General features: G+C 43.1%; 1 protein-coding gene across 4 annotated transcripts; it reads left to right on the top strand.

The window, feature by feature from the left end:
* The first annotated feature begins 7,408 nt into the window (after nt 1-7,408).
* On the top strand, nt 7,409-17,423 carry LOC101868830 (serpin B4-like). Of its 4 annotated transcripts, none has more exons than XM_031049678.2 (9): nt 7,409-7,548; nt 8,751-8,935; nt 9,425-9,487; nt 10,026-10,154; nt 11,210-11,327; nt 11,624-11,766; nt 12,674-12,838; nt 12,992-13,380; nt 16,293-17,423. In XM_031049678.2, exons 2-9 carry the CDS (start codon nt 8,768-8,770, stop codon nt 16,300-16,302), a joined length of 1,185 nt encoding a protein of 394 aa, XP_030905538.2. In that variant the 5' UTR covers nt 7,409-7,548; nt 8,751-8,767; the 3' UTR covers nt 16,303-17,423. The 4 variants fall into 4 exon arrangements, with proteins under 4 accessions (XP_030905538.2, XP_033920450.1, XP_030905536.2 ...); XM_034064559.1 differs by lacking the exon at nt 16,293-17,423 and adding an exon at nt 15,302-15,715; XM_031049676.2 differs by lacking the exon at nt 16,293-17,423 and adding an exon at nt 14,523-15,084.
* The last annotated feature ends 1,941 nt before the right edge of the window (nt 17,424-19,364 follow it).

Consider the following 19,364-nt stretch of genomic DNA (forward strand, 5'->3'; position numbering starts at 1 on the left):
TGCGACAAGACGAATGCCCCTTTGATCCACAGGGGAAACACTGTGAAAAACCTGACTGCTGCTTGTGAAGGAGAACAGCCTCCAGAGTCAAAAAAGAAATGCTTTGGCAGAGTCGTGCCCATTTCCTTGTTTGTGAATGCTTATGGATCCTGGCAGACATACCCAGGGACATTTGGTGTATCTCCCATGCCCCCAGACAAGAGCTACTCCACCGTATTGCCTTTTTTGCTTGTTTTGTGCAAGCCATCCAGAGGTGCCGGCTGACAGTGTCTGTGGAGCTCAACAAAAGCCTTATGAGACCCACATTCATTTCAAGCCAAAACAATCGATGCTTCAAGCTTCCCGCATAGTTCTGGTGAAATATGTGGCCTAGATCTAAGGGTTAAGAAACCAGATCCATAGCTGGAGTACAGTAGCAAGTATTCAGAGCTGGGGACCTCAGCTGAAAGTGCTACCATAGCAGTGTCTAACTCTCTGTGGTGCCATGGGTAAATTCCACATCCAGCCAAGCTTGTGGAGGGACAAGGAGCACCAGCCTGTACAAAGGAGCTGCTCTGGCTCAGTGCTTTTCCCTGCACATGACCAGCAGTGCTGACCGCACTGAGCTGGGCTGGTGGTGCCTTCACCTCCTCCTAGCCATTTTTTGCATGAAGCCAACGGAAAAAGCCCTAAAATTCTTACCATACAGAAGCATCCTGCTGCCAGGATCTGTTCCCAAAGCTGTGTAACTGGGATACTTTCTGCCCCCTGGACTGGGTCTCATACCATCTGGTTAGGCCTCCCACATCCTGACCTATAGTCTGGTAAATGCTCAAAGCTCAGGATGCAATGCTGAAGACCACCATGTTCCCCCTCCACCCCCTGGCTCTTGCTAGCACAGGAAGAAAAACATGCTGAGACCCCTGAGATAAAGTGCCCATGCTGAGGCAGCCCAGCTAAGTGTAGCCCTCAGGCAGAGAAGCTGCTGGAGCACAGGCTGGATGATTGCACCTCTGCAGAAAGCCCCAGGTTAAAGAAGAAAGAACATGTTGTGGTTATGGGCCCAGCTATTGTTGTCTGCTGCAAGGTTGTTAGTGTTCACCTTGAGACATAGGTTATCAGATGCACGTAGGTCCTTCAGGGAGAGGTGCTTCTCTGAACATGGTGTATCACTCTTATTTTCTGATTTGTTTCTGTTTCCCTCTTGCTGTTGTTGTATGCTTTCTGCAGATGCTTGCCACATCTTTGAGATGATGCAGCAGGGCAAGATAAAGAGAAGCAGCAGAATCAGCATGTGGGAATTCTTAAAGAGCCAAGGCCACGTAGTGAGCGATCCAGATACTCTGAGCCTTGTTACTGTAAAGTAAGAAGATTTTTGGCAGGCATAAGCAAGGTCAATTGTCTTGTTAGGCCTCTGTAATTTTCCACTGAAAATGTGCAGAGAATGATCTCTGCCAAGGTTGTATTTTCCCACTGTATTTTAGAGTAAGGTATTTAATCACAATTATAACAAGTTGTAAACATCAGCTCTGTAAACGATAGTAACCTCTAGACTAACCAATTAGAGCTCAGTATCCAAGGCTGTCACATAAGGGTGTAAGGGTATAAGAAGAGCACTGTATCTAATAAAGTTTGGCAATCGTTTGATCATATTGATCGTCTCCACATTGTCCGTGACTCCTGTGTTGACATCAGCAGGGTGCCTCCTTCCTCTCTGGGAGGGAAAAAGATGTATTTCCTTCTTTCACTACTTGTTTCAGAGAGAAAACTGGAAGAGACTGGATTGTATCTCCCACTTTGCAGCAGGATGTAGAAAGCCATTCTCCTGATACCCTGTTTCCTTCATTTCCCAGCCATGCTCCTTCTTCACAAATAAATTGGGAGGGGAGTAAGACTACTCAGTGGTAAATTTTGGTTTTAGATAGGGCAGGACACCACCCTCCATCAAAGAAGAAGCTGTGGGAGTCAGCTTTTCCTAGGAGAATGTAACTTCTCAGCTTTAGCTTTCCCCAGAGCAGCAGCAGTACTGGAAAGAGAAGCTGGAGGGGAGCAAAGAATGTTGTAGGCAGCAGTGTTTCTGCCTGTGGGGCTGACTTTCACATGTTGTGGGTGTGACAATCCCAGGATGCAGGATGTAGCCAAATCCTTTGCTCAAGTGAACAAGCTTGCTCAACAGCAGGATGGAATTTGGTAGTTCCTGAAAAATGCAAAAGGAGATAAATGGCAAGGCAGTTATCTTAGAAGTGCTGGGACATGCTCCATCCCTGGCGGTGTTCAAGGCCAGGATGAACAGAGCTTTGGGCAGCATGGTCTAGTGTGAGGCATCCCTGTCCATGGCATGGGGTTAGAACTAGAGGATCTTAAGGTCCTTTTCCACCCTAACCATTGTATGATTCTGTGATTCTATGGTTCTATGAACTTGCTACCTTTAATTCAGGAGGTAGAGGAAGGCCTTTCCAGATTGTTGTTTGGCTGTGTCTTGGCAGTCCAATTCACTAGTCTCTGTTATTTTCATGCAGTGTGCTTCATGTTTTACACAATACCCAAACAAGGAGAAAGGGTTTTATACAATGTACTTCAATGAAGTACAGTGTCTGAAGGTTAACCAATACTTCTAAACCATGTAGCAGCTCTTGCAAGAAAAACAGGACATTGTGACTATATGATTGTGTTTAAGGAGTGAACAGCTTTTAGAGAATAAACTGTGGGTGTGAAACTGAGCATGGAGCTCACTGGAGCAAAGAGGGGAAGAGCAAGAGTATGAATAAAGGGATGATTTGCCCAGAGGTGGTTGTTCAGGTCAGAGTGTGGGGTGCACTTTGCTATGAAGTGCTAAGCATGGTCTGAAACCTACTCCTCGAAGCAATTCATTGTTTGTGGTGCTGAGTTTCCTTAGAAAGGCTCTGTGTTTCCAACTGTGTATACTGTGTGCAATGTAGATATTTCAAGCAGGTTGATGCCATAGGGTTTATTACCTGCTTTATTTTGCCTATTTTTTTTCTGACTATTGATTGACCTAATGTATTTTAGAGCACAAGAAAGCACCAATGCTGTGTCACACAGAAGAGCAAAAACTAGCCATGAGGCAAGAAGAGCAAGTGACAGTGCTGGAGCTCCCGTACACTGTGAATGAGCTCAACATGTTCATTCTTCTACCAGAAGACATCTGTGATGAGCCTACTGAACAGGTAACACTTTACCGTATAACATGAAATAGTGAGCTGAGTGATTTTCTGTGCCAAACCCCCCTTCAGGTAAGGCTTTGAATCATTACATTTGTCTTCACTGATTTCCAGTGGTAATCTAACACTTGTTTTCTAAGTGTGCAGTTTGCCTCTGCATAGCAAAGCTCATTTTCTGTCTATGCAAGAGTGAGTGAAGTACCGCAGTACATGTAGGTTTTAGTGAATGTTAGTAACTCCAGAGTTTTGAAGCCTGCAGTCCTGATGGTTGGGATTCACACGTGGGGCAGAGGGAATGAAGCTGTATCACAAAATTAAATTGGGTCTAATTCTGGTCTCTTCTGCCTATACAAATTTCTGCACTTATACATTATCCATTTCTAAGCTATTAAATATTGGTCATCTGATACTGGGGCAGTTACAATAGTTTTACACTCATGCCTGAGAACAGAATTCAGCCCGGAGTCTCTAGCTGAGTGTGTCAGACACCTGAGCATACCAGAAAGAAATAAGACCCACCATGAAGTCTCATGAAATGAACTCACACTGCTGTATCTCTCCATGTAGCAGCTGGACAGACAAAAGGAGAATGTATTTATGAATACATCCTGTAGCTGGTTTCCAAATACAGGGGGAAAAAAAAAAAAGAGCCACATCTCAAATATAGTAAACTGCAGCTCTGCAGATGAGATGTAGTTAGAGGCTTTCCCCACTCTTAAATGAGAAAGCTTGTTGTCAGGATCAGAGCTTTGAAGTCACCCCACAAATATTATGCTGTTCCAGCTCCTGTTTACCTCCTGCGGTTTGAGGTAAAGCTGACTTTGCACAGGACGAAGGTTTAGGAAAACAGTTAAATGGTACTTTCCACCAGCAGTATCAGTGGTTGTGTCTGCTGCTATACCACAGGGACACTGTTCCACTGGCCCACAAATAGATAGTTGCATGAGAAATGTTGCATCATGATTTCCCAAACATCCTCAATGTCCTTTCATCAGCATTATGTTGTTAGATACCTGCCTTCATCTGGAACAGTGTAAGATGCTTCTCTGAGTGAATAGATTTCACATGGGTGTCCCAGGTCAAATACTACTGGACAACATGTTCTGCCAAGACATTCTCGTTCACATCCAAAAAGCATGCAAGACCAAAATAGCAGGGACTACTTTGCATATTATGCATAAAATAATGGTTCATGGAAGCATATTGCATTAAAGTCTGCTGTTTTTCTAATGTTTTATTCTGTGTAGTAAAAGTATCTTATTTTATGAAGGTTGTTAGTAAGTAATACTGGTCACAGGTTCTACATTAGATTACACATAAATGTTTACAACCAGCTGGGATACAAGTATCTGGTATTCACAAGGTGATGTATCTGGTTTACAGGCCAGCCAGAAATGAAGAGGCTGTCAAACTGTCAAATTTTATCTGGGATAATTTGAGAGCAACAGCTTTATCAATGGTAGAAGTCAGTGCAGCTGAGAGAAAGCAGAAATGGGGTGAAGATGTAGAGAGCTTTCTTTTCAGGACAGTTTGGTAGTCCTTGGTCATCCCAGGCATGTAAATAAGGAACTTGAATTGTAGAATGATGAAATGATATATTATACAAATTCCATGACAGGATGGGGAAAACATACCATTTGCACATCCACATTATTCCATGACTTGAAGAAGAGCCCTTTTTCCATGGAAACATATTCTCTTTTCACACCTTCTCTGGAGATGAACCAGTTTACACTGATTGAGAATTTGATCCTGTGTTTTCAAATTATACACCTTCCAGTTCTTCACAGGGCTTGGCTGCTTGGGAAGGGTATTTCCCAATTTTATTTTGTTTTCAAAATTAGTCACTGACCGTATGTGAGCAATATTGGTTATCACGCTCCATTTGTGGACCTCAATACATCTGATGTCACTAGCTGTAAGGACTGGCAAGGACAACTCCAAACTTTTATGCTAATAATATATCAGACTACGAAGCAACTGCATAATATAACTAGCTATGGAAATCAGACCACAAGGACTGTCATGGGAAGAACAATTACTTTTAGCATCCAGTCTGATAGTGAAAAGCAATATATTTCTCCTCAGAACTGTGAAAATTATGCAATGTTCTACAGGGCTGAGCAGCCCCAAAGGGCGTTTCAGGTTTCCAAGTCCATAACTTGTTGAAGTAGCTCAGTAACTAACAATACCCACAATGTTTTGGGTACTGTGATTAGTGTAGCCATAAGTTCTTGGTCATGAGTACATCTACAATAATTACATTTTACAACCTGAGAAACACTCCCAAACACTATATCTTGTGCAAAGAATAAATTGTCTAATGAGTATTTGCATGACTTGGCCAGTTAATGTATGTCAAAGTTTGAAAATGTCTAGATGTGACTGTTCTAATTTACAGTCAGGATGATTTAGGACAGAGATGAGTTAAAACTCCAGGGATAAGGAAGCAACCAAACTTAACAGAGATTTGGAAACTCCTTGTCTAGAAGCTTCTAAAATCAGGCTCAACAAACACCTATCAACTGTAATGGAGACATCTTTGATCCTGCCTTAGGGCAGCAGGTGCAACAGGCAGTCTCAAGGCTCCTTCCAGCCTGTCATGGTTTAAACCCAGCCACACAGCTCGTTCACTCACTCCCCCCAACTCCTGAAGAGCTGGGGAGGAGAATCCAAAGAATGTAGCCCCCACGGGTTGAGATAAGAACAGTTTAATAACTAAGGTAAAACACAAATCACTACTGCTACCACCAATAATAATAATAATAATAATGATAGAGCAAATAACAAGTGAAGAGAATACAGCACCTCACCACCCACCTACCAATAACTCATCCCACCCTGCCTAACCGAGCACCGACCGATACCTCCACCAACCCCCCAAGCACTAGCCCTTCCGGGTAACTCTCGATTACATCCTGGGCATGACGTGCTATTGTATGGAATAACTCTTTGGCTCGTTTGGGTCAGGTGTCCTGTCTCTGCTTCCTCCCAGCCTCCCCTCCTCTCCTGGCAGAGCATGAGGCTCAGCAAAACCTTGGCCAGAGTAAACATTTGAGCAGTAACCAAAAACTTAGGTGTTATCAGCACCGTTCCCAGGCCAAAAGTCAAAACACAGCGCTGCACCAGCTACCAAGAAGGATCAAAAATGACTGCTACTGCTGAACCCAGGACACAGCCACATGTTTCTGTCATTTCCAAACAGAACTAATTAATGGTTACATGGAATTGCAAAAGAACAAAGATTTGCTCAATGTATCTGTTCAAAGTTATTAAGAGATCTGTTAGTGGGAATGGATTTTGGTTTTGAAAGAAGGCTATGCAGACAGGGATAATTTCTCTATGTTTCGCCTTTTGAGCCACATGTGTCTTCCCACTTACAGTAGAAATATTAGGAATTCCCAGGAGAGGACCAAGACCCTCATATTTCCATCAGAAAAATGTAAGGAAAGGCAGATGATGCATGGGGAGCCCTGAACTGCAGTGTCTCAGCAGGAAGCATAGCATCTTAGGTCTACCAGAGTTAGTTCACTCATGAAATGTGGTTGAGACAAATGCACACAATCTGTGCCACATCACTGCAACAGCTGCAGAGTTCTCAGCGGCAGCATACCACACATACACACTTGGCACAGATGTGCCTTGTGTGCAACGTACCCACTAGAAGAGTGGATGTCACACAAATGAAAGCAAGCTGCTATTTGTGCAAGCTGTTGGATATACAACAAACTCTGCAACAAATGGACGAATTTCTCTTCTCCATTAAGGACAACATTTTCAACTGGGGAAGAAAACAGGTAGGGAAAGCTCTCCAAAAGGGGTCTTTAAGAGAGAAGTCTTCAGAAGCACAGAACTGGAGTAGGCAGAAGTAATTGTCCCACCTTTAATTCTGGGACCACTGCCTTATGTCACAATTGGCCAAATAGATACTTCTATATTTTTGTTTCCTTTGCTACTGTGCCATCTGCAGAGGTGTTAATAATTAATTTCTATAGCAAAGACATATGTTTGCGTTCAATGGTGACACTTCAGACAGCAACAAGCATCTAATTTTGTAGACTTTATTTTTTGTACATGTAACCGCCCTGAAATCTCCTTTATGTCTAGGAGTTTGCATTCTTTCTTAGGATTAGGTAGATTTTTTTTTTCCTCTTGGTATGCATTTAAAATTGTGTCTTCTTCCTGATCTCCTAGGGATAAGGAAAAATTCAAGATTCACAAAAGGTCCCATACTTATAATAACTGGTTGCAACAGACAAGAATGTGACTCATCGTAAGCAAAAATTATGCTGCCACTGGGAGTGGCAATGGCTTTATATCTCATTGCTCCAGAGGCCCTGTCATCAATCTCAACAGTCAAGTTGACACCGTCAGTCCTGAGGAGAAGGTAAATATCTCTCTGACCTTTAATTCTAACCTTTATGTTACCAATGGCAAAAGTATGAAAGGTCTAAAGATTGATATAGTGATGTACACATGGTACATAACTTTCTGAGGATGTGAGAATGTTGTCAAAATGCTGTGCAATGTTTTGGATTACACTGAAATGTATGGGCTGTGTGAATGAACTGAGCTTAATTTGTACAATGGCTTTACCAGGTATGTTTCTAAAGATTAAACCCAAACCTTTTCCCACTTCTGCATGACCCAGAGTGGTAATTTGTGAGATCACAGTCTTTCTACACCATTCCTTCTCTTAAATATTTATGCAGATAATTTAATTCTTCTTGTGTAATGAGAGAAAGGTATCTTCCCTACCTGTGCAGAAAGTTATTCAAGCACAGTAAGAATCAAAACAAGAATGACTTAGAATAGTGGAACCTCTAAAACACTGAATTGACTGTCTAATGAATCAGATGTTTCTACATCATTAGTGGATTAAGAGACTGGGAAAAGGCTTTTATAAGAAAGGAACTCTGTCCAAGCTGCAAGATGTGAGGAGTTTTGCAGAACATTCAACATCATCTGCTAGTAATACTTTTGATTGTAACTGAAGTATATCTGGGAAAAGTATTAAAGCTGCAGATCAAATAAATAATGTAACTATAGCTTTCCACTAATACACAGTGTGCCTTTGCTGAAAATCTTACTAAGTGAACCTATCTGTAGATCAGTTTTCTGTCAAACATTTGTTAAGGATCCAGCCTTAGAAGGACACAATATGTGAGACATATTAATACACACTGAGCTGATTAATACACACAAAGATTTTAGAGAGAAAGACAGAGAGTGCGGTATGATCAAGGGTTGTAGTTAATAAGTACTGTGCCTTATTAAGGACTCGAGGCAAAAAAGATAAAGTGAGCTGGAACTGTGGTTACAGCAAAGTTAGGGCTAAGTGACAAAGTCACAGCTATTGCTTGAGTTGGAGAAAGAGCTGAGCTCAGAACAGTTTCTGAAATCTGTTTCTCCTGCCATTCAGGGTGCTGGTTTTCAGACTCACTGTGAAATCCCAGACATGGTGAATCAGGAATATTCCAGAAAATGCTGAACAATTTACTGCAGAAAACTTTTCTGTGCTCTACCAAGGCATCTAAGCTTAGCAGGTGTAAGGACAAGAAGCCTAAATCTTTGTTTCCCTTGTTGCAGGCAAAAACAGTGCCACAATGTGCTCTCTCAGTGCAGCCAATGCCAAGTTCTGTCTGTACTTGTTCAGAGAGCTGAGCAAAGGAGAAAGAAACAAGAACATCTTCTTCTCCCCACTAAGTCTCTCAGCTGCCTTTGGGATGGTTGTCCTTGGAGCCAGGGGCAACACACTCGAACAGATTGAGAAGGTGGGTTTCCTTTGCTCTGAAAAGGGGATGCTGGCAAGATATGAGCCAAGAGGCCAATGGTACCATCTGATACAGTTCCTAAGCATCCAAGGGAGTGATGCACACAGTGGGCCCTCTAAAAATAGCCGCTCCTATGCTATTTCTAACACCAAACCTTTTCAGACTAAACATTATTACAATAATTGATCATGAAATGTATATATCAGTGCTAAAGAAAGTGTTTTGGAGGTATCTCTCCACTCGCTAGAGCTCAAAAATGGTGGTTCCCTTTCACACAGTCTTCTCTCTTCCCTGGATACCCAAAGTCTTCTTTCTTAAGAAGAAGAATTTCAAAGATTTAATGAACTCGCTCTCTACAAACCTTCATGTTTACTCGCAAGGACAAATGGGACTTACTGTGCCTAGCTGTGTTTTGGGGTAGGCTTGCAACACTGGTTAAGCTTTGAGGTACTGTCACTCCGTTGTTTTCACCCAGTATTTACATTTCAGGTGTTTCATTTCAGTGAAGTTTTGAGAAGTACAAGCCAAGGAAACACATGCCCTTCTGAGAAGGTAAGACACAGTTGCGGCTCTGAGATGAAGCCATAGGTGCAGGCTTGTCAGCCCTTTTACTTGCAAACAATCACTTAATCAGAAAGCTCAGCAGGGCTGAGCACACTCAGTCTAGATCTGCAGACCTGCTTATTACCTCTTTATCAGCCTCTTGAGATCGCACATTCCAACAGCTAAGCCTTCTCATTACAGGTTTCTAACCAAACCAGCAGTACCAATCTAAAACGTGGTAACTTTTGTTAACCTGCAAAGGTTTGTCTCCAGGGCATGCCAAAGGCACCTAGGAACTTACTCCTCCAAGGCTCTAATCCAGTAGACTTTTGGACTAGTGTGGCCCTGAAGGGGAATTGTTTTGTCATTCTGTACATCTGGTGCAGGGGTACCTGGACGTTGTGTCCTGACGCATTTAATCCAATGCCTGTATCATCTGGGTGGAGTCAGGCTTCTCATACAGGGAGAGCTGCAATTCACCCTCAGGTCCAGTTTTGCATAGTGAAAGCTCAAGCCTACCATGAAACTTCTGTCTTCATATTTGAAGTGTGAAGAAGATGGAGGAGTCCATTCCCAGTTTCAGGCTCTGTTGGCTGCAGTGAGTGAACCCAGACCAGGCTGCTCTCTCACCATTGCCAACAGGCTCTTTGGAGAAATTACTTACCCATTCTTCCAGGTAAGTGGCCATGGTGTCCATTTTGACAGCTCCTGGGAGTTACAAGCTCTGCAGGATTTCTTCAATCATAAAGTACAAAGGGAAAAGAAACACAAGGTATCCTTGACATGCACAACTGGTGTCTAACAGAGCTGATACTTGCTGTGTCATTTCTATCCAAGTAGCAAAGGTCTGTGACCAAAAGCAGACCTTTTTCTTCCCTTAGTGTCTAATCTGTTTCTAATAAGATGATTTTATTCACTCTTCCACCTTCCCTTCAGAGTCTATGTGAATATGGGACTCTGATTCCTGCTGCTTTTTCAAACAAGGCTTAGAAGAAAGACTTTAAGATATTTGTCAACTAGCCTCAGCACCATTTCAGAACATTCCTGACAACCCAGGCAGTGCAAGTGCATACAGATAATTTTCTTAAGAAAACAGGCTTAAGGTATTTATAAGAGTATTGCTAGAAACAGGGCTGTTTTATCTTTGCAACCGCCTTTCTCTTTGCAAGTCCAGATTTCATCTGGCATCCAAAACTTTGCACTCTGGGTAAAGAGAAATTTTCAGAGACAGAAAAAGGTGACCAGCAATTTAAAAGTTTTGTACTTAATAGAAGTGTTATGTTTTACTATGCATATATCTACACAGAATAGTATATATATGCAAACATGTATATATCTCATTGTGTTATTATCAATACCAGGTATTTGTTCAAAATAAGGTAACCTTCATTTGGTAGTTGGGGGAATACAGGCAGTATAAAAATGATACGTAAGCTTAAAGAAAGGTACTAGGTTTTGATAGATATCTTTTTTTTTTCCATGTTGAAACATTTCTGCTGCTTAGGACAGCTGGAAAATACAGAAAAGTGGATCTGCAAGAATTAGTTTTAATAAATAATATCTCTCTATAAACTGAATGCTTGAGTTATTTCAATGAATTTATTATATATGCCTGTTTTACCCGTTTTCTTCTTGCTGATGTACTACATGGAATTGTTCTGAAGTCATGAAATGATCTATCTTATAAAAGTCATCATGTTGTGATAAACTTATGTTATTTGTACTTTCCAGCAATACTTGGATTCCACAAAGAAATTCTACCAATCAGAACTGGAACCAGTCAATTTTAAATACACTGAAGAAGAAGCCACAGATAAAATTAACTTTTGGGTGGAAAATGAGACAAAAGGTGAAGAAGAATATGTGTGGGTTGTTTGGCTTACAATCAAACCAGTAGCAATATTATGACTAAATTTCAGTTTCCACCTATTTTTCCAACAGTAGATTTTTGCTAAATAGGAAATAAAAGTAGGAAGAAGCACAAAAACGCCCTGAGTTCCTGGCTTCAAAAGCTATACATAAAAGTTTTGTTATTTGTCTGACAGCATTATACTACTTTCCAGATTTACAGAAATAATTAGCAAGTCTAGTGCATCTGATTGCCTGAACAAAACAATAATACTTCTTAATTCATTATTTTAAAAGGTAAAATCAAAGACCTATTTTCTGCTGGGTTTATCGATCCCTCTACTGTACTTGTCCTGGTCAGTGCTATATATTTTAAAGGAAAGTGGGCAGTCGAATTTAAGAAAGAAGACACTAAGGAAACATATTTCCATCTGAACAAGGTACAGTATATGCAGGAACTGAGACAGCTGGGGGATGGAAATCAGATGACTGTCTCCTGCAACAACAGAGGGGAGCCATCCTGCTCTTGGTTATCTCAAGACAAACCCTGGTCTTCAGCTAGAACAATAGAAAGCTACATCTTCTCTCCAGTTTTATAACCAGATATGTAACTTTCTATCAATTCACATCAGAAGTGGGTCTCATGCAGCTGAGAACCTAGTCAAAGTCACTGAGCACATACATTAGCTTGGGGATTTTGCAACTAAGGATGCATCAGCTTCCTCATTTGACATGATAGAATAAAGAAAGATGTTTCATAGCAGCCTTCCAGTATTTGAAGGGGGCCTACAGGGTTGCTGGTGGGGGACTCTTCATTAGGGACTGTAGTGACAGGACAAGGGATAACAGGTTCAAACTTAAACAGCAGAGGTTTAGATTGGATATAAGGAAGAAATTCTTTACTGTTAGGGTGGTGAGGCACTGAAATGGGTTGCCCAGGGAGGTTGTGAATGCTCCATCCCTGGCAGTGTTCAAGACCAGGCTGGATGAAGCCTTCAGTGACATGGTTTAGTGTGAGGTGTCCCTGCCCATGGCAGGGGGGTGGAACTAGATGATCTTAAGTTCCTTTCCAACCCTAACTATTCTATGATTATATGATTCTAAGGGAGTTGTGAGTAAAGTAATCTGGCACCAGTAGAAATGGAAAAGTAGGTTTTATGCCCAAAAATGGATAACTTCCTTGGAGCTACAGTTAAAAGAGAGGAACTTGTCAATGCTACAAGTGCATGAAACCCATGACCAGTATAAATAATGTTTCTGGACTAAACTCTTATCTCAATACTGAAACCAATTAAACCCAGGGTGATAATTTCTGTATTTTCTCTTAGTATGTTTCATATGTTCCAGAATGAGAGGAAGACAGTGCAGATGATGTTTCAAGAAGGTTATTTTAACATGGCCATCATACAGGAACTCAAAACGAAAGTGATAGAGCTCTTATATTTTGACAGTGAAATGAGCATGTTCATTCTTCTTCCTGAAGTCTGTGAGGATTTTACTGGTCTGGAACAGGTAATACTTCCTTTTCTCTTTAGTAGCATACATAATGGGCTGCAAACAGAGCAATACTTTAACATTTTTTCCAGTGTGGTCAAAAGATAAGAATGAAAACCTGAACCTTATTATTTTTTCTTTCTGTTCATTATGGTCAATACCACCTTGCAGCTTGAACACAACCTGACATATGAAAAACTAGCAGAATGGACCAGCCCAGATAGGATGGAGCCGCTGAAAGTGAAGGTGTACCTGCCTCAGTTCAAGATGGAGGAAAGTTATGTTCTCAACAAAATTCTCCAGGAGATGGGAGCGATTAATGTTTTTGACTGGGGAAAAGCTGATTTGTCCGGAATTTCTAGGAAAGATGGTTTGGTTGTGTCCAAGGTCATCCAGAAGTCATTTGTGGAAGTCAATGAAGAGGGCACTGAAGCAGCTGGTGCCATGGGGCTTGTTGCAGTGCCTCTGTGTCTCCCAGTTACTTACGAGTTCAAAGCTGACCATCCATTCCTCTTCTTCATCAGACACAATGAAACCAATACCATTCTCTTCTTTGGAAGGTATTCCTCTCCTTAAGTGGAGTTTATTTTGAAAATTAGATCTTTCTCCCCACTAAGATCCCCACTGGCAAGACGAACACATTTTTCACTAGGCTTTATCCTGAAGTGTTATCTTCAGGTGTGTTTTAATTTTAGGAGGCCTCATTAAAATGACATCTACCCTGAAATACGCTATGTGATACTTGCCAAAAAGCTGTAGGCCTCTGAAGACATCTGCATATAAAATCTTGTTTTGAGTATGTAACACTTAATACTTAATGTAGTATGTCTCCAACAAACCCATGATTTTAGTGCCCTAAAGATGAGGGATACATTCTCCCACATGAAGGAGACAGGAGGGTAAGGATCTGCATTAAAATTATAAACTTGGGTCCTCAGTCTCTTTTAGATTTACCTACCCATGCTTGCTATAGGTTCCAAGGGAAATGCCACATTGTATCAGAGTAAAAAAGTATTCCTGTGGAACACCTCCTTTAAATATTGATTGGGGGTAATGGTTCAGGATGGAACTCTCAGTATTTGTACTCAGAAAGCAGAGAAAGTGAAAGATTTTTCTGGTGTAATTTTGCTCGTTCTCAAGCAGGGCAGACCCATTGCTTATTTTTTTCCTGCTGGAAACCCTGTATGTGCTAGGAAATTCACCAACTTCTTCATAAACTTCCACGGAATGAAAACAGGGTTTCAGAGCAATGGAACACCTTTTGTGACAAGGCCTACTCTGCAATGGCTGGGAATTGGACACTTGCTTACATAAAACTTTAAGCAGTCATCAGCCATTCCCACTTCTAAGAACCAGCTCTCTTTGTGCCCCAGGTACCATGAGACACTTGTTCCATCTATTTTTCATCAAAAATAGTAAAAAAAATCTATAGCAGTGGTATTTAGATGGCAGCCCATATTTGTTCCATTTATAACACTAAAAGCACTGAAAACTATACTATTGTGCAGTATTAAGTAGGTGGAGGAATAGTCTAATCTAGCAAGTAAAAATAAGGGTAATATTTTGATAATGGTGACACTGAAGTCGAACTCCTATTTTGAAATACCTATTATGCTAAGTCTAAGCACTGGACAACTTGACATTAGGATAGGTAAACCCTGACCCTTACTTACTGCTTCTATCTTGCATTTGATTTTACTAGGAAATTAAGAGTGCAGTTTTAGGACATGGCTGAGCCAGCCTAATGCCACTGAGGAAGAGGATGCTGCTCCCCTTATCTTCTTCCTTTCATGTGGTTCTGTTCCCTCCCCTACACCACCACTATTGCTTGCCTTACAGGCCGATGAACTCTGGGACATAAACCGAGAGGAACATTTTTGGTAAAGTGGATTTCCTTGCTGATGACCTAGTTCCCTAAACCACCTCCTGGATGTTGTGGAGTGGGTGGTGGGAAGGCATAGCAAGAAGTTACAGAGAAGAGAGCAGCCTGCACAGTTTGGCAGTAGGCAGTGTCCAAAACCACAGATACATGAAAAATACTTGGTTTTAAAGGAAAAAATATTCCACCTCTGGTGACACTCTCTCTTTTTCCTGTTGTTTGCTGATGGGAAGAAAGTAAGCACTGTGAGCATACTAGTGCTATTTCAGAACTGCATATTCAAAGGGCTCTTTTAAATGCTGAGGTCTGCAGGAAAAATCACAGTGAATTAGAGTATTCAACACAAATGCAGTTGTTAAGTAAAGCAGACTCATGATAGTCTGTGGAATTGTCTCAGATTGCTGCGTGGCAGGGCTCCAAGTGTTGTAGTGAATGGGGCTACATCCGGCAACTGTGGTCATCAGTGGTGTTCCTCAGGGATCAATTCTAGGTCTATTTCTATTCAATCTTCTTATCGATGATCTGGATACAGGAGTTGAATGTATCATTGGCAAGTCTGCAGATGATGTTAAGCTGAGAGGTGCTGTTGGCTCTCTTGACAGACCAGAGGTCTTGCAGAGGGATCTCAACAGACTGGAGTGTTGGGCAATCATCAATGGTATGAAACCAAACAAGAGCAGACACTGAATTGTGCACGCAGGATGGAGGAGTGCCAGCCACAAAAGTGCAAACTGGGAGAGAGGCAGCTGGAGAGCAGCCCTGCAGAAAGGGATCTGAAGGTGCTGGCAGGCAGTGGGCTCAGGGTGAGCCAGCAATGTGCCCTGGCAGCCAAGAGGGCAAACTGCATCCTGGGGTGCATCCCAACCAGCACAACCTGCCACTTAGAAGAGGTGAACTTCCTGCTGCAATCTGCACCGCTGCAGGCTCACCTTGAGTACCGGGTGCAGTTCTTGGCCCCCTTGTTTAAGAGACAGACAAAAGAGGGAGCATTCAGAGAACAAAATTACAGTTATAAATACAATACACAAAGGTTGTAACTGCTTTATAGACTGAGAGTGATTAGCTGGAAAAGAAGGGATCACCACCATTTAAGAAGAGCATGAAGGTTCTAGAATGCATCCAGAGGAGGGCAGCAAAGCTGGTGACAGGGCTGGAAGGCCTGTGCTGTGAGGAGCGGCTGAGGACACTGGGTTTGTCTGCTTTGGAGAAAAGGAGGGTGAGAGATGACCTCGTTGCCCTCTATAGCTCTCCTCAAGGAGGGGAAATGGAGAGAGAGGTGCTGATTTCTTCTCCTTGGCATCCAGTGATTGGATGTAAGGGAATGGTTCAGAGCTGTGCCCAGGGAGGTTTAGGGTGAACATTAGGAAACATTTCTTTACCTAGAGGGTGGCCTAAACCTGGAAGAGGCTTCCTAGAGAGGTGACCAATGCCCTCTGCCCATCAGTGTTGCAGAGGCATTTGGACAACAGCCTTACTAATATGCTTTAACTTTTGGCCAGCTCCAAAGTGGTCGAGCAGCTGGACTTGATGATCACTGTAGGTCTCTGCCAACTTCCATTTTTTTTTCTCCTTAGTGCCTTCTTTCCCAAACAGAACATGCTGAGGAAATACTGGATGCCATTTCTTCCCAGCCCTGCACTAGTGCAAGGGATTGAATGGGTAATTGTGTCCCGCCACAGGCATGGGCTCTGTCACTCTGTGGGAAGGAGGCCTCTGCCTTCTGATGGGGGTGAGAGATGGCCATTGTCTCTGGATGATTTGAGCATCTGAACAGGTTTGCAAAAAACACGTGTGAACTGGTTTCTGAAACTCTGCTGTGTTCATCCAGTTTCTTTGGGCTTCCACAGGATAGCAAAAGACCACGTCTGTGACAACAGGGAGGCTCAAAGATCAAGCCCTCAGCCTGAAGCAGGATGTGCTTCTGAACTAAATGGTTACAAATCCTGTTTACGTGGGCAATACCTTCTCATGTCCTTGTGATTCCCCCCACTCCCAACCCTACTCCTCCCCCTGATATTAGTGTCTAAAAATGCCTGAGTTGTTTCTTTTGGAGAAAAAGAACAAAACACAAGAGCCTGGGAACAGCAGCGCTCCATCAGGAGTCCATCTGGCCCAATGCAATCTCTTCAGTGGCACCCCACATGTGTTCACAAGAGAGTACATGAGGAGTGCAGGTCTGCTTGTGTCAGGGTCCAGAGGGTGTTCACAGGCCACAATGCCTCGGACTGGCCCCCCTTTGGACCTGCACTACAGATACCCCCTCAAGCCTACTTCAGAGCTTGTCCTGAAGAACTATGTGGATGACATAGCATAACTGTTCTGTTCCGTTCTGTTCCATTCCCTGCACTCACGAGGAGTTGTACAAGGATGTGACCATTATTTACCTGAAATGCTAAGGGGTTTTCAACACCAGAAACACTTTCAAAGACACAAATCAGACACAAATGAGGTTACAGGTGGGATGAGTATTTTATTTATAAATCAAGATTTTTTTATTTATCTCTGTTGAGTTAATTTCAGTCTAGTTTAGCTTAGATCTTATTTCCTCTTCCTGAATCTGTCAGAGCTGGTGCTCACAAGCCTGAAGCTGATGCACATGCGTAGCCAGCAGCAGGCTGACACATCCTTCAGTTTATGTGGAAAAAGGCCTCCCTTGCAGCGTGTCGTGGTTATGTTATGCCTTAGCTATTATGCCTTAGCTATTAAACCGTTCTTATCTCAATCCGTGGGGGCTACATTCTTTGGATTCTCCTTCCTAACTCTCCGGGAGTTGGGGGACTTGATTTAAACCACGACACAGCGTGAGAGAGGAAAACTGGGGCAGGAGTGGTGCCGTGGTGGGGCGAGAGCAGTGGAAGAACCCAGCCAGAAAGGGCCAGGGCAGACCTGACTCGGGGTGGTTCTCAGTGCTACAGAGGACAGCAGCAAGTCCAGGGGCCACGCAGCGGCCACCCTGGGAGTGCTGAAGGCTGCCGCCCCCCGGATGTGGGGCACAAGGGCCAGCTGCGTGGAGCATGAGCCGCTGCCTTTGGGCCACAGTGACCCAAAGGAGCCCTGTGAATGGGCTGTGCTCGGCTGTGGAGGAGGCAAAAAACCCTGGGGACACTTGCTAGTCCAGCCTGGGGGCAAAAAAGCCTTCCCCCCCCCAAGCTGCAGGACACGAGCGGCCACCTTCGTGGTGCATGAGCACCAGGCCATAACCCAGAGCACCAGGACCAGAGGAGCCCTGGCAAGTGGTCGTGCTCAGTGCTCAGAGGAAGGCAAAAAACCCCGGGGCCAGTGCCAATCTGCCCCGGGGGAAAATTCCTTCCTGACCCCAGCACTGGTGATCGATTGGCTACTCCCTGAGCACGCAGCAAGACCGGCTCCTGGTCCACAGACTGGTTATGCCAACAAGGGGACACTGGCCCTGCCTTTTCTGCCTCCACCTGGAGCCATCTCAGGGGCTTCCCACAACAGCAAAATGCTGCTGGCCTCATCTAGCCTGGGAGCAAGAACCCTTCCAGTGCCTGGCACTGCAGCTCCAAACCACTGCTGGAGGTCACTGGCCTTATACTGCCCAGGGCATCGTGATGCTGTCTTGGTGCATGCTGGCACTATGACACACAGGTGATGGGGGCTCCACAGCCCTGCCCAGTGCAGCCCTGCTGCTGCTGCCCCTTTGCCCAGCGTTCCTTGGAGAAACATCTTTGGGGTCTGGCCTTAGGGAAGTGACTGTGCCCAGGACACCCAGGGGGATGTCCCTGCCCATGGCAGCCACATGCTGGGCACCGCTGCTGGGTGGCCCTGGAAATTAATCCCTGTGGTCAGACTGTATCAATAAAGTTCTTTATATCCTGCACAGTCATTTGAGTGTGGCGATCCGAGTAGTGAAATATATACAAATCTGGGATTATTTTGTCCACTCATATGTCCTTTACATAAGTGAGATTTGTTTCTTTACTGCTCATTTAATCTATTATTCAATAAAGGCTAATATGTGTTTTTCAATTGAATTATATTTGCTATTGTGCATTATGATTGTGTAACAGACCTTGAATGTCCTGGCAGACATATTCTGTAGTTTATTCACCTGCCGTAGTAAAAAAGTAGGTTTGGAAGATCTATGAGAATGGCCTGTGCAGGTGCCATGGACTTGTTGGCATGACATGCTAAGAATGAAAAATTAAAAGCTTACCCTCAATCATTCTTTAAATCCTACTGGCTTGTTAAAACCGTTTCTGAATATTTGAATACTCTGGGGTCCAACTTAAAGCCCATAAAACACATAATTCGTTAGTTTCTCAAATCTCTCCTTCTGCCATGCCTACCGTCAGACCTCTAACTCATCTCAATACTGCTGTACTGAATATTTTCTTCAAAATGAACTCGTAGCAAGACGTGTTTTCTTCTCAGAGCCCTTCTTCCCTCCTCCACATGTATGCCATAGACCGTATAGTTTGACCTCAGGTAAAAAACTTTGGCCTTACTTAATTATAGAAGGAGATGTGACTGTGCTTTCAGCAAGTACAATCTATAAACCACACCAGTCCTTGGACTCCAGGTATGTACTTCTGCATTTTGGCAGACCAGAGCACCTTTCAGTACTATTTTGGTCTGGATAATAAACAGAAAGTTTTGGCTTGGTTCTAACATGGAAAAAGTCCACTTTAAAACCCTCTGAAT

The sequence above is a fragment of the Melopsittacus undulatus genome, chromosome 1 (genome assembly GCF_012275295.1).
Source record: "Melopsittacus undulatus isolate bMelUnd1 chromosome 1, bMelUnd1.mat.Z, whole genome shotgun sequence".
Lineage (NCBI taxonomy): Eukaryota > Metazoa > Chordata > Aves > Psittaciformes > Psittaculidae > Melopsittacus > Melopsittacus undulatus.

Bases quoted from the DNA above. Each gene is read 5' to 3' on its own strand.
- LOC101868830 (XM_034064559.1), top strand. From the start codon at position 8,768: ATGTGCTCTCTCAGTGCAGCCAATGCCAAGTTCTGTCTGTACTTGTTC. The intron at 10,155-11,209 runs GTAAGTGGCCAT...TGTACTTTCCAG, and splicing joins TTACTTACCCATTCTTCCAG to CAATACTTGGATTCCACAAA. The intron at 11,328-11,623 runs GTGAAGAAGAAT...TTATTTTAAAAG, and splicing joins GGTGGAAAATGAGACAAAAG to GTAAAATCAAAGACCTATTT.